Source organism: Carya illinoinensis, chromosome 11 (assembly GCF_018687715.1).
Source record: "Carya illinoinensis cultivar Pawnee chromosome 11, C.illinoinensisPawnee_v1, whole genome shotgun sequence".
Lineage (NCBI taxonomy): Eukaryota > Viridiplantae > Streptophyta > Magnoliopsida > Fagales > Juglandaceae > Carya > Carya illinoinensis.
In genome coordinates, this window is record NC_056762.1 from 4,268,952 (window position 1) to 4,282,988 (window position 14,037).

The 14,037-nt window shown below is 31.4% G+C and overlaps 1 protein-coding gene across 1 annotated transcript; it reads right to left on the bottom strand.

Annotated features, from left to right (window-relative positions):
- Window positions 1-1,449: 1,449 nt before the first annotated feature.
- On the bottom strand, window positions 1,450-7,433 carry LOC122282949 (GDSL esterase/lipase At5g62930). Its single transcript, XM_043095039.1, has 6 exons — window positions 7,271-7,433; window positions 7,059-7,136; window positions 6,088-6,228; window positions 3,463-3,539; window positions 2,733-2,897; window positions 1,450-1,805 (listed from the first exon to the last, which is right to left on the bottom strand). Exons 1-6 carry the CDS (start codon window positions 7,367-7,369, stop codon window positions 1,637-1,639), a joined length of 729 nt encoding a protein of 242 aa, XP_042950973.1. The 5' UTR covers window positions 7,370-7,433; the 3' UTR covers window positions 1,450-1,636.
- Between the last annotated feature and the right edge of the window lie 6,604 nt (window positions 7,434-14,037).

The following is a 14,037-nucleotide window of genomic DNA, read 5'->3' on the forward strand; positions in this document are numbered from 1 at the left end:
TAAAAAAATTGAGCCAATGGAATCTATGTAGTTCTTTTTTTTTTTCTTTTTTTTTCTTTTATTTGAGGAGAGAGAAAAAAAGGGGGACGAAACCATTTGCACAATTTTAAAGCATGCAAATTAAACGTACTCACTTTAAAGAAAAGTGGGCAAATTTAAGAAATATATGAAAAAAATATACTTTTATAATAGTAAATTTTACTATTTTTCAAAAGAATTATGCAAGACTTTTATATTTTAAAACTGTATCTAACATTACTTAAAATTATTCTTATAACCAATATGTTGCTGAAAAATAGAAACCGGTCTATAGCCATTTATATGCAGGCTTTTGGTGCTTGAAACCTTCAACCATTCAACTATATGCATACATACATATACACACCCATATATAATATATATATTTATATGTATATATATATATATATATATATATTTTTTTTTTATATATATATAATTATAGTGTTGCTAACTCATCCAGTCAACAAATTTGATAAATTTAGCCATGTACATTAGACATAAGGAAGAATATGTGTATTTCAAGCAATGTTATAAGATTTGAATCTTCTAAAGTTTTTATTTTTTATTTTTATTTTATATAGGGATGGGGGATTCGAACCTAGTTCTCCCATTTGGAGACCAGACCTTATGCCATTTGGTCTCTTTGCAATCCTCTAGAGTTCTTGATCAAATTTTAGAATCTAAATTAGAAGAGAGATAGACACATATATTCAACTTAAATTTGAAAATATGTAAAAATATTCATACACATAAAAAAGTATAGTGTTACTAACTCATCCAGTTAACAACTTTGAGAAATTTAGCCGTGTACATTAGACATAAGGAAGAACAAAGGTATTTCAAGCAATGTTATAAGATTTGAATCTTCTAAAGTTTTTTTATTTTTATTTTTATTTTATATAGGAATGGGGGATTCGAACCTGGTTCTCCTATTTGGAGACCAGGCCTTATGCCATCTAGTCTTTTCGCAATCTTTTAGAGTTTTTGATCAAAGATAGACACATATATCCAACTTAAACCTGAAAATATGTAAAAATATTTACACACTCTAAAAAAGTAAGAATTTGCCCGAGTGACTAAAACTAAATTATAACTCAAACTTAAAACAATCTCTCTCTCTCTCTCTCTCTCTCTCTCTCTCTCTCTCTCTCTACTTGTCATTAAGAAACAATGTAATGGCGGTTTTGGTGGTGGAAAATGAAACATAACTGATCCCAACAGATGCATGTCCGATTACATAATTTACCACCACTATTTAAAAAGAGGTTATTATAACGCTATGCATTTATATGTGTAGCAACTGCCCTTAATTGCAATGAAAAAACTCTCAAGTGTCTCACCTTGAACTTGATAGAAAGAGAGCAATTTGTGTGTCTTGCAGGCACGAGTGAACTGACACACACCAATATGTGTCTTCGCGATGACCAATAGCAAAAATAACTAATAATTCTCCATAAATCAATCACCAAAAGGAGCAATATGCTTAATTATTTGGGAGGAAAATCAAGAAACCACCGTAACCTTTTTTTGGATTTGGGGGGAGGGGAGTTAATGCAAGAATCCAACTTTGAACGGAGTATGACAAAAGCAAATATAGGTGTCGGAGGCAACAAGATCATAAGCATCGTTGCTGGAACGCTTTCTCCGGATCCTTTCCATCGATTTGCGAGTGGTGAGGAAAGTCGTATGACATTTCTGGCGCAGAAAGCCATGCTTCATTGAAAACTCTTACAACTTCTTGGTGTACTACTGCATTGCCTTCTGGTGTCAGATGCAACCCATCACTGTGAAGTTTAAAAAGAGAAGTGAAGAACAAATCATTATTGTAACTTTGAATGTGATGAACTCTTCAACAGGGTTTTCAAAAGGGCTTCTATGATTAAGGGCTTCTCATAATTGTTATTCCAAACCTCACTTAAACACAAAACACTTCTCAACTTTAAATATTCAACTTTTACATCTAATCATTACCATTTCCCAAACTTCCAATCAAAATACAATAAACAATACAAAATTTTCAAATTTCAAAACAAAAGTAATATTAAAAAATTATATTCAAACAATTTTTTAACTTTATAATATTTTTATGGAAAATTTTCTCTATTTTCCCAAAATCCAATAAAACATCTTAACTCAAACCATTTTACTACCATTCACATAATTCTCATCTCATCTCATTATCAAAAATTACAGTGTCCAAAATCTGGATATCCCTTAATGGCTCACATATGACACATCCACAGAAAAGATAACATTAACTAGAGTTTACACCTTCCTTGCGATAACCCATATGAGGAAGTATCGGTAGTGAACGGGATCTCATATTACTTGGGATGGAAAAGTCATTGCTCTTTATATTATTCCAAGAGGCTCTAGTTTACAATTGACTAGTTCTTTTGAAGTATGGCCCAAATGTGATTTAGGCCTCCCATGGGACATCAGGTCCTAGCCCTTTTCTACCTTTCTTCATTGAGCTTTTCCGAACTGTTTTTTGTAGTATAAAATCATGGCAGAAAGTCTGACCCCCCAATCAAATTATCATGCCAGTCTAAAATAGTCATAAATCAAGAAGGAACTTCTCAACTTAGTTGTGAATTTTTTTTTTTTTTCCCTTTTAATAAGTACCTTTGTTGTGAAATTCTAGTAGAAAATTAAATGAATTTCTTCTGCCAAACAGATAAGTTTCTTGAAGGCTTCAATTTAAAACAAACCTTAGGAATTTCTTCTGCCAACCCTCTCTTTCCTGCATTTTTGACCATAGATCAACAGAGCAGAGACCCATTTCCTTTGCCAGCTCAATGCACTGCTCGGCATATAGTCTTGTCACTTCGTTTGTCCTTTCAGGCAGTTCATCAGCTTTCTCTCCATATACAGATCTGCTGAATCCATTTACAAGCTTACCCCACATAAACTATCAACCAGTCAATATTTTTATCAACAAAAATTTGATCATCTATGTATTCTAAAATTATCCTAGTCAGCTAGTGGTGACAACAGCATTGATTTATATTCTACGATTTTGAATAGAATTGATTTGGGAGAAATGGTGGCAACATCGGCGGTGGTGCGTTATGGAATATCTGATGGTATCAGTAATTGCAGTGCATGTAGCATAACAATAGTGGAGCTAGCAGAGATTGACGAAGCAATCATACCAGCATTGCTAGAGATAGCAATGGCAAGAACTAGGTAGTAAGGTAGCAAAAGCTCAACATAGTATATGCCAGTTCATGAATGCTTCCTGTCACTCAGCCAACCAAAGGGAAAAGAGCTATAAAGTCCTGAAAAATAGAAATAGAACGTCCCAAACAGTTCTTAGGGATCTAGGATCAATTCCCCCGCCTTCTCTAGGAATCAACTCCCCATTCCTTGTGTAACCCATAGGTCCAATTCAATAAAACAAGAAAAAAAGCGTATTGATCATTTGAAAAGGTTACATACTGAGCATATTCTTTACGCCCAGCCTCATCAACTGGTGGTGGAGTGATCAGCACAACTAGCACAGTGGGGGAGCATTCCTGTAACCAAATCCCTAAAGATAATGAGGAGAAGATTTAATAATTGACCGCATATACCAGACTTGCCTCATACCAGGAAAAGTATGGTGCGTGAGCAGCAATAATCAACATTAAGGTGAAGCAAGAAGCAAACAATATGCAATGTACTAGCGCTTTTGATTGTTTGGCATGGCATTTCAAGTTGCGAATCTATCCTTTAAGATAAGGTCGGTATTAAGCAGAAACAGAACTGTCACGAAAATCCACTAGAAAATGAAAAACAAAAGTTCTTACACAGCATTTATGGAACCATGTGAAACAAAATTAAGTGGATACAGAGGATGCGCACTTCCTAAAGTCCCGCTCATGGGACAAAGTGCTCAGAAGCTAAAATGATAGATGAATCTCGATGAAAATTTCTAGGTTTAGGGCTCACATTTGTAAAGGTTGAATCTCGATGAATTTTAGAGTGGCTGGAAGCCGGATAAGAAACCTAAGTGCGATGCTTAGGTTATTTCTCTATATATTATTCCACCTTTGGTTTTCATTGCACTTCCAATCCAACTCCAGCCCAAATGCAGATCTCATCCTCCTTCCTGAAATCCATATTACAAAAGCCCTAAATTGTTATTTAAATGAAAAGCTCACAAACTGGTCAAGAAACAAAGCCTTTTTCTCTGGTTTTTCCTGCTGCAACCAAAACAGCCCCTGAATTTTGCCTTTCTCACTTAGTTCAACTCTCTAACAATAGCTCTTTGAACATAATAAGCAATCTTCAAACCAACATATTCTCCAACATGTTCCGGCATTAGACACCCAACCTTAGCTATCGTTAAACCCTTGAATAATCGCTACCAACATTAAACCACAATTGTTGCCCCAAAGTTTGCAACCAATTAACCCTAGAGACATCCTGTTGTTCTATGCCATTGCTATAAATAATCATAAGCATTATAGATTAGCATCGGTTTATGGAGAAGAAAAATCCAGCACCTCTCCATCTGTCATTATGCCTCCAGAAGCTGCTAAAGACTCCACTATAAGCAAGGGTTAAAGGGGTGCTGGGGTCGGGGTAGCCTGTTTTCACCAACATTTTAAATTCCGTTCTGGTGATCATTCCGATTTAAGTACTAGAACGGAATATTTCGATACTGGTGTATTCCGGTGTACCGTTTCGGGATTAATTATAGATATATTTTTTGATAAGTAATAATCTTTATTGATTAGAAAGAAATTAGGTAGTGCCCAAGTACACAGGAAGTATACATAAATATTATACATAAATATTTATATGTATATATAAACTAACAACTAATAGAATAAATACATATATATATATGTATATCATTTATATGTGTATATATATGGAACAATTGAAGATTTATAAAATGAATATAAGTTGAAAAAAATCACAAACTTGAGTTGAAACACAAAAACGAAGAAAAAAAATAAAAGAATAGAGAAATTATTAAAAATAATGATATTTAAAAAAAAGTGAGAATGAGGGGACATATTTAAAGTTACAAAAAAATTAAAATTATATAAACACATTTTATATTCTAGAATTAATTAAATACCATCTAGATTTAAAATTTATAAAATTGTCATTTAAGCACAAGAAAATTACAAAAACAGTCCGAAATGGAATAGGAACTGAAATGCCAATTACGGCCTGAATTTGACCAGAATGGTTGTAACGGACTGAAACAGACCGGAATTTGGAGTGAAACAAAACGAGGAGCTATAGTGTACCGGAAACTACACCAGAAAGGAACGGAATTTAAAACTATGTTTTTCACCCTAGGACCCCGCCCCTGAATCCTAGGAGCGGGATAATGTAGAGGTGCTGTAGTAGGGTGGTCCTTTTATAGGTTGTCTTGACAATACAAGTGTCACACTTACGCAATGTGGGACTCTTTTATTGCCTTGGCATGGATATGATTTTTTTTATTATTGTATTGAAAATAAGCAATCTGCATGCGTATGATACTCCATTAATATTTTGACTACTCAACATTTTCACTCTGGTCATCCCACATGCGGGGGCGGGGTGAACAGGGGCAGGGCAGCAGGGTGTGGGGCACACATCCTGCTGCCCACCCATAGGGTGCTGTATAAGCAGAAATCCTCCAATGCATTCCTAGAAAGAAAAGAGCACGTGCAGGAAAAAACTCATACATCCTTGAGTTGAACCACAAGGTGTTACACGATATGATAACTATAACTAGCTTACACCCAACTGAATATTTATCAATATAGTTTTTGCAAGGTAAAAATACATCGTTAAATGATTTTTAATGAATTTATTACTTATAAAAAAAAGGGAAAAATTCTGATTCTGATTCTTCTTTTAGGTCAATTTATACACTTGTAAACAGATTTGTTTGTTAATTTTCTTTAATGCTTGAGTAAATCCTATTGTTGGGTACAATAAATGGGCAGATAAGACCGCATTAATTACAGATCAGAAGTTGAACCACAAACTTAACATCCAGTAGACAATAAGATTACAAAGTGGAATCAAGATACTAAATGGGTTCTTAAAGTATTAGAGGAATCATATGTGAACCTTCAAATGACGAACAATTTTTCTGAGATTCTCCTTGTACTCTTCAATAGGAACATGTTGTCGTTCGCTCGATCTCCCCAAAAGAGCTGCATCATTAGCCCCAAAGAAAACTGTTGCAGCAACAGGAGGTTTTGTAGAGTCCTGCAGAGGAAGCTATATGAACAAGAGCTTTGCTATTCATAAGCCTCATACACCACACACCACACAATTTTTTATTTTTTTTATTTTTAAATTTTTTTAGTTTTATTTTTCTTAAAATAATTGAATTCTTCTACTCATCATCCATATACCACACATTTGCTAAGAGTAAAAAAATTAAAAAAAATAACAAAAAGAGTGGTGTGTGGTGTATGAGGCTTATGAATAGAATTTTTCTATGAGAACGAGCCAGCTTGGAATTAACAGTATAGTGACAACATACAACTTTTTTAATGAACTTTTCTTATGATACACCAGTTCACTAGGAGGAATTTTCTCTAACCAAGTTATTGATGGTGAAGATCTCCTAATCAGCTGCAACCTCAGAACAAACAAACACCCATATCCAAAATCATCCCAAATGGATGGAAGAATTAGTATATGCCGATGTTCAATGAAACCTATTTAAAGTTCCAAAGCAGTGATTGTAATTATAACAAATAACAGATCAGAATCAGATCTACCTCAAGATAAAGATCAACACCAAGTCAAATACCTTCAAGATAAAGAAAAGAAGGAACCCAAAGATAGAGCAAAACCAAAACAAGATAGAAAGTTTGAAATTCAAACTAATGCATTGTAATCCTGATAAAGTTGTTGTAACAGATTGTATACAATACAAGGCTACAAATACATGGATTTCCTCTCTGAAATATACTGAGGAAAATCTATTTTCAAAACCAACTGTGAAGTCTCTATAGCGCAAAAAAAAAAAAAAAAAAAAGCATCATTTCGAAGCTACACAATCAAAAACCTCGAAAAGAAGGAATTACCAAAGGGAAAAGATGATGCAGCAAGAACAAAGCCCATCTGGTATTGTATCCACCATACCCACGATTGACTATATCGGCCTGAACAGATTAGAAAAAAAAAAAGTCGAAAAAAGTTAGTTTAACTACAATTCCTACCAATCTTTCCCAGGAGAGAAAAAATAAGAAGCAAGAAGGAACAAAAAAAAAAAAAATTGAATGAGTAAAAGTGGAACCTTGCGAGAGTAAGTGTCAGCAAGAGCAGCTCCCCATCCACCTGATCTAAACGACTGTTGCGTTATCGAATCTCCAAACAGCACGATCTGGGGCCTCATCCTCTCACGACAGCCGGAGAGACTGAACAGTGGGGAGAGAGAGAGCGAGAGAGGGCAAACGATTTTTTAATAATATTAATAATATTGTTTAAAAAAAATATTAAAAAAGTGTTAAAAAAATTACTAAGAGCACTAGCATTCATTAATCTTTTATGCATTTTTAAAATTACATATTTTAAAAATTAATTTTATAAATCAAGAAAAACTCTAAATTATATATCTTTGAACCAAATAATAATAAAATATTTTTATTTTTTATTTTTTTCTTAAAAATATTATATTTTTATATATTTTATAATTAATATCATGTGTTCAAAAATATCAATTTCTTATATCTAAATATTACTAATTTCATATATCAAAATGATCAATTTTATCAATAAATATTAATATGTACTAAAAAACACTTTATATCATCAACTTAATACAAATTTTATATATCAAAATCATCTTAATAGAAATTCTATAAAGTTGATTTTAATGGGTAATAGAGAAAAAAAATCAAAAATAATATTTGAAAAGTGAAAAATAATTATTCAAACTATTTATAACTATGCAAAAATTTAGAAATGCATAAATTAATATAGATGAATTTAAAGATATATTATTTAAATTTAAAGATGAAGATAATGATAAATAAACTAATGTTTGTTATTAGTATCCGCAGTTTTGCTTGTTACTTTGAAGTTGATTTATCTTCCTCCTTTATTTAGGTGATATAAAATCAAATCAAATCAGTTGACCGTGATTAGGTTAGATTTGGGTGGTGAGATGCAAATTTTTTATTTTAAATAAAAGTTAAAGTAGAATAAAATATTTTTTAATATTATTATTAATTTAAAATTTAAAAATAATTAAATTATTTATTATATTTTAAATAAGAATTTAAAAAATTATAACGATTAAATATCTCATTTTAGCCACCATGCCTCCTCAATCATCCGACCAATCAAGATTCTACTACTTCAATTGTCGGCCTTGTTTTTTTCAATAGGTTGCAGAAGTTAAAAGCATTATCTGTATTTTTGAAAAGGAAAAGGAAAAATATAGTTTCAACTATAGTTATATATTAATCTGTGTACTAATATAATGTGATTGGTCAAAAAGTAGATTTTATTGAAAACATTGTTAATTTAAATTTTAAGTATGAATAAATCAGTATTGGTACACAGATTAGTATACAATTGTGTTTGCATGTAACAAAACTCAAAGGAAAATTGTGACGTCTCCAAATTCCGTTTGGGATCGGACGGACATTTGAAGCGTCGAGACATGCAACACAAGGTTACCTGCCCCCGTTTATGACATATAAGATGCAATGTTCCTAATATGCATCTAACATTATGCAATATTCGCATCGGATAATTTTTTTCTTTAGCAATACTATGCACCAAATTGAAAATATCCCAAATGCTTAAAACATACTTCATACATAAAGACCCATTGAATAGATCACAATACTAGTCCAAAATAGTTATGATCCAAAAAGTATTAGAAATGCAACTCCATTGTACAAGTAGTAATTTACGTTAACTACTATATTAACATTGACGTCGCACCGTCGCTTAGTCAACTGTGTCTAGTTGATCAGCTCTTAATTCTCCTTCAGGTCCTGTAACAAGATCTACCATTCAGGGGGAATGGTAGTTGGGACTACCAAAGTGAGATTTGATTACAAATCTCAGTAAGTTAACAAAAAACTTCCACACAAGCTAATGATGCATGGATGACAGTAAAAATATAAATGCATAATCAAATTCATAAGTAATTAAAACATAACTTGGCGTACAACATAGCATAATTGACATAACTTAAATTGAAACATGAACTGAACTTGACTTGACATGAACTTGATCTGAAACTTGACTTAACATGAAAAATACATACTCCACAGTTGTTGTGGTCCCATGTATTCTACGTGTAAATACATACTCCACAGTTGTTGTGGCCCCATGTATTCTACACAAACTTGACTTAACATGAAAAATACATACTCCACAGTTGTTGTGGCCCCATGTATTCTACGTGTAAATACATACTCCACAGTTGTTGTGGCCCCATGTATTCTACACAAACTTGACTTAACATGAAAAATACATACTCCACAGTTGTTGTGGCCCCATATATTCTACGTGTAAATACATACTCCACAGTTGTTGTGACCCCATGTATTCTATGGAAACTTGACTTAACATGAAAAATACATACTCCACAGTTGTTGTGGCCCCATGTATTCTACGTGTAAATACATACTCCACAGTTGTTGTGGCCCCATGTATTCTACGTGTCACAATTACTGTGTCTCACGTAGTGTATACGTCACAATTGCTGTGACCCCATACATAAGTAATCAAGATGAAACGTGACTGGAATACGAAATGACTGAAGCCCTGACGTAACATAATGTGACTTGAACATAACTTGAAATACATGACCAACTTGAGATAGAAACATTTCGTAACATGACATAACATATAATAGACAACATATTTAACATGACATACTTGCAACGGTAAATATTACATGACTTGACATACATGTAATAGATGGTATACTTAGCATGACGTACTTGTAAGGTACAGTAATACATGACAGAATATATTGTGTAACAGATAAAAATTGATGACAGAATAAATTCTGTATAATAGACAATTACGTGATAACTTGACATGGCATGACATATATGATAACACACATACATACACTGTAGTTCCTTTACTTAGCATACATATACAGTAGACTGTTAGTAAGTTAAAAGCTAACTTACCTCGATCTCCGCGTTTCTTATAAAACTTTAAGCTCGATCACGAGGAACCGTAATTAGTGATTCTAAAAGTTAGCACTAAATCACTAGTAAATTGAAATATATAAAATACTAACTTAAAGAGTAAAATTTTCATTTTACTCTCTACATGTAGTAAAATGACCGTTTTACCCATAACTTAAGGATTTTGCATACTAACTCCAAAAGTCACCAAAATTTACATGTCTCATGTAAATTTTATCCTCAACTCAAATATCAATTTAGAAAAATTTAAAACTAATCACAACTATTAAAACTCCATAGGGCCGAAATTCTCATATGCTATTTCCATTGATTTTTGTTTCCAACTTGTTTTGATCAACATTTTGATCTATGACTTATAAATATGTGATCTTCAAACCAAACCATCACATGGTTTAAAAATATGTCCTAAAACATATATAAGCTTCTAATTCAAGATCACATGGTTAAAAATTAACCAAAACATAAATTTAGCCAAGAACATCCACGCTTTGGCTTATTTGAATATCCCTTTGCATAAAATTTCATATCTTTGAAACTAACATCAAATATTTTCAAAATAATAATATAACATGTATATAAGATGCTTAGGATCCTCCAATAAAATTATCAAAGTCGTTGGAATAGGTTTAGACCACCAAAGAGTTAAACTTTCTCAAAACAGAAACTGTTTTTCCTCTTCCAGTTTCTAAGTTTCTAAATCTAAGAAAATATTTCATCAAAACCTTTAATCATGCAAAAATCCTCAACCAATAGTCATATATACATGTTAACAATACTCCATAAAAATTTCGGACCAATATCTATCCATTAGCTTGGTCAAAAACTCCAAATTATAACATATTCTCCAGTTTATCTTTCAGAATGACCTTTCTATAGTTTACATAATATTTGACTGACCAAATAATCTTCAAATGGGACAAATAAGATATCTACGTAAATTAGACTAAAAAAGAAATAACTTATATGAAGGAGATTTTATGATAAAATACTTAAAAAAGCTTCAAAATGGGCATAAAAAAAACTCCTAAAAGTTGTCCGAGAGATAGTGTTTGATATTCTTTTAATGGAAAGTATAAATGAAAATAATTTCGTGTGGAGAGGTGGCTGGAGATACTTATGGATGAGATATGGAAGAGATGAGGCTGGAGTGAGAGTTAAGTGTAGGACTCTCTTACCTGAAGTGAGAGTTAAGTGTAGGACTCTTTTACCCGGAGTGAGAGTGGAGTGTAGAACTCTCTTACCCTAATAATATCTACAAAAATCAATTCAAGATATTTTTACCCAATAATATCCACGAAATTAGCTTAAAATATTTTTATCTAATAATATCCACAAAATTAGCTTAAGATATTTTTATCCAATAATATCTACAGTTTTGAACAGACGTTTTGTCCGAAGTTATGAAAAAATGTTATTGCGCGCCATAAGACCTTAAACAACCCTCTGAGTCTAATGGCACAAACCATAATACATTTTGACACTTCTAACTATCTCCAATAATCAAAAACACACTTATGATACTATAGTAAATAATAACACTAACTATGTAGTTAGACAAAAACCTATACGATTAATGGATTCGTGAAAACTTATGGGATCTTCACGAGGTTCGTAAAGTTAATAGAAATTTCACAATTGAATTTCTAGCGGGCTGTTACAAAAATGTTAAACGGACAAGGGTTTTCTACAACCGGTCCCGGTAAAAGTTGGTTTTTTTTTTTTTTTTAATAATTAAAGAAATATTTTTAAATGATGTTATAAATTTTTCTTTTAAAATATTTAAGACAATGAAGGGTGCTGCTCACCGAGGGGAGCAACCGAACAACCTTTTATTTTATTTTATTATTTTTTAAAATATTTTTTTATCTCCTTAAATATTTTTAAAATAAAAAATAAAAGTTAATTAAAAAAATACTTCTTCATCATTAAGCAAACTAATAATAAAAATAAAAATAAAAAACCCAATTGATATATTTTATCGGTAGGTTTTATAGGTGAAAATAGTGTTTACATTTCGATGAATTGATTCATTACCTCATATTGAACACCATCAACAAAAATACTACTATGACTTTCAAATATGTCTACTGATATATTTTTTTTAATGATTAAGGAATTAAATATTAATAAATTTAATTTTTTCTTAATAATAAAATATGTTTAAAAAAGATTTAAAAAAATCATTTATACCCCTATGCATATTTGGTACGTATGCTTACGTATTTTTTTTGCTATTTTTGCAGAGGCTCATCAATCATCCCGAACTGATAAAGTGGTAAATCTTGTTCATATGCATTTTTTAAAATGTTAATTAAATTAAGTAAAATATAAAGTTTGAGTTCGCATTGATATCTTCTTTACTCATCGCTAAACTCATAAAAATAAATAAATTTAATTATTATAATTATACCTATTATTAATTAGTTTTAGATATTCTCATATTACTTTATCATTATGTACAAAATAATTTATTATTATTTATAAATTATTCACTGTTATTTATAAATTATTTTACTATTATTTACATATAATTTAAAATACTCTTAACATCTAAATATCATATAATTCTTTTAGATAGTACTGTTATGCCAAAGTTTTAAATACCATTTTAGTGACCGTTTTGATTAAGATACTGAAACGAAATATTTCAGTACTAATACAATTTCAAGATAGTCTATATATAAATAAATAAATTATATATGTATAAATTATATTTTAAAATAACATCAATGCACATTTTAAAAAGTTAAAATACATATTTATAAAACTCAATAATACTTTTAAATTTTCAATCCAACTATTTAAAAAAATAATCATCCATCTTCATCATGAAGAAGGAAGTAGGAATTTGATTTTCAATATACCAAAAATCGGTATTGACTGTGACACATTGATATGACTAATATTTAATCTGATACGAAATATATATATTTTCTATGAGAAATGATATTTGCAGTCGTAATTATGTAAATGCCGCGCAGTCTGTTTGAAAAAAGTGAATTAATACGGGACCTACATAAAAAAAATTAATTTTTTAATCATGAATCCTATTCTTTTTCAAAACAATGATGCGGCATTTATACATTCTACTATTGTACGTGAAATTACTCATTTTCTATACTGATTACTGTTCTGATACGGTAAATACCGTGCCGTACCGGTATTCAAAACCTTGTGCTGTGGCTCCTTGATTCCTCGGGGATGGTGTGTCTCATATCTTGCATTTCTAGTGCCCAAAAGGATTTAGGTTGGGTTGTTTATCCATACACCCTTAAGAATTGTGGCTCTCTTTTCTTTCATTGCTATTAGTGTTGGGCTCATTTTCTTTTTGCTTTCGGTGCTGGGCCTTTCTTTTAATCATTTGTAATGTTGGGCCGAAGTCCATTGGAAATCGATAAACAAATCCATCGTTATTCGTCACGTTTTCCCTCTCAAAAAGGATCAAACTATACTTCGGCCGAAGTCCATTGAAAATCGATAAACAGATCCACCATTATTTGTCACGTTTTCCCTCTCAAAATGGATCAAACTACACTTACGGTAACTAAGGGAGATCATGATCGATGGTGGCTAGTCTGTTGGGTGTTCGAATGTTTGCTTATAAGAAAAATTATCATTTTCATACAAAAGTATCATCCATTAAAAGCATCCAATATTTACTATTTCTTATTAAATCACTAAATTTCTTTAAATTTTAAATTAATGACAATTGGTGAGTTTAATCATTACAATTTTATGATTTTTAATAATCTTGTTGAATGAAAGGTAACTTCCATGGATGTTAAAGGCCTTTGCATGAACATGAACATGCTTTCACCTTATGATTTTAGTGTTGGATTAGTGCTATAGGATGATTGAGTGGTACTTCATTTCTGTTATC

Coding starts and splice junctions, on each gene's coding strand:
- LOC122282949 (XM_043095039.1), bottom strand. CDS start 7,369: ATGAGGCCCCAGATCGTGCTGTTTGGAGATTCGATAACGCAACAGTCG. Junction 7,137..7,270: donor CTGACACTTACTCTCGCAAG/GTTCCACTTTTA, acceptor TAATCTGTTCAG/GCCGATATAGTCAATCGTGG. Junction 6,229..7,058: donor TGCATCATCTTTTCCCTTTG/GTAATTCCTTCT, acceptor CTTCCTCTGCAG/GACTCTACAAAACCTCCTGT.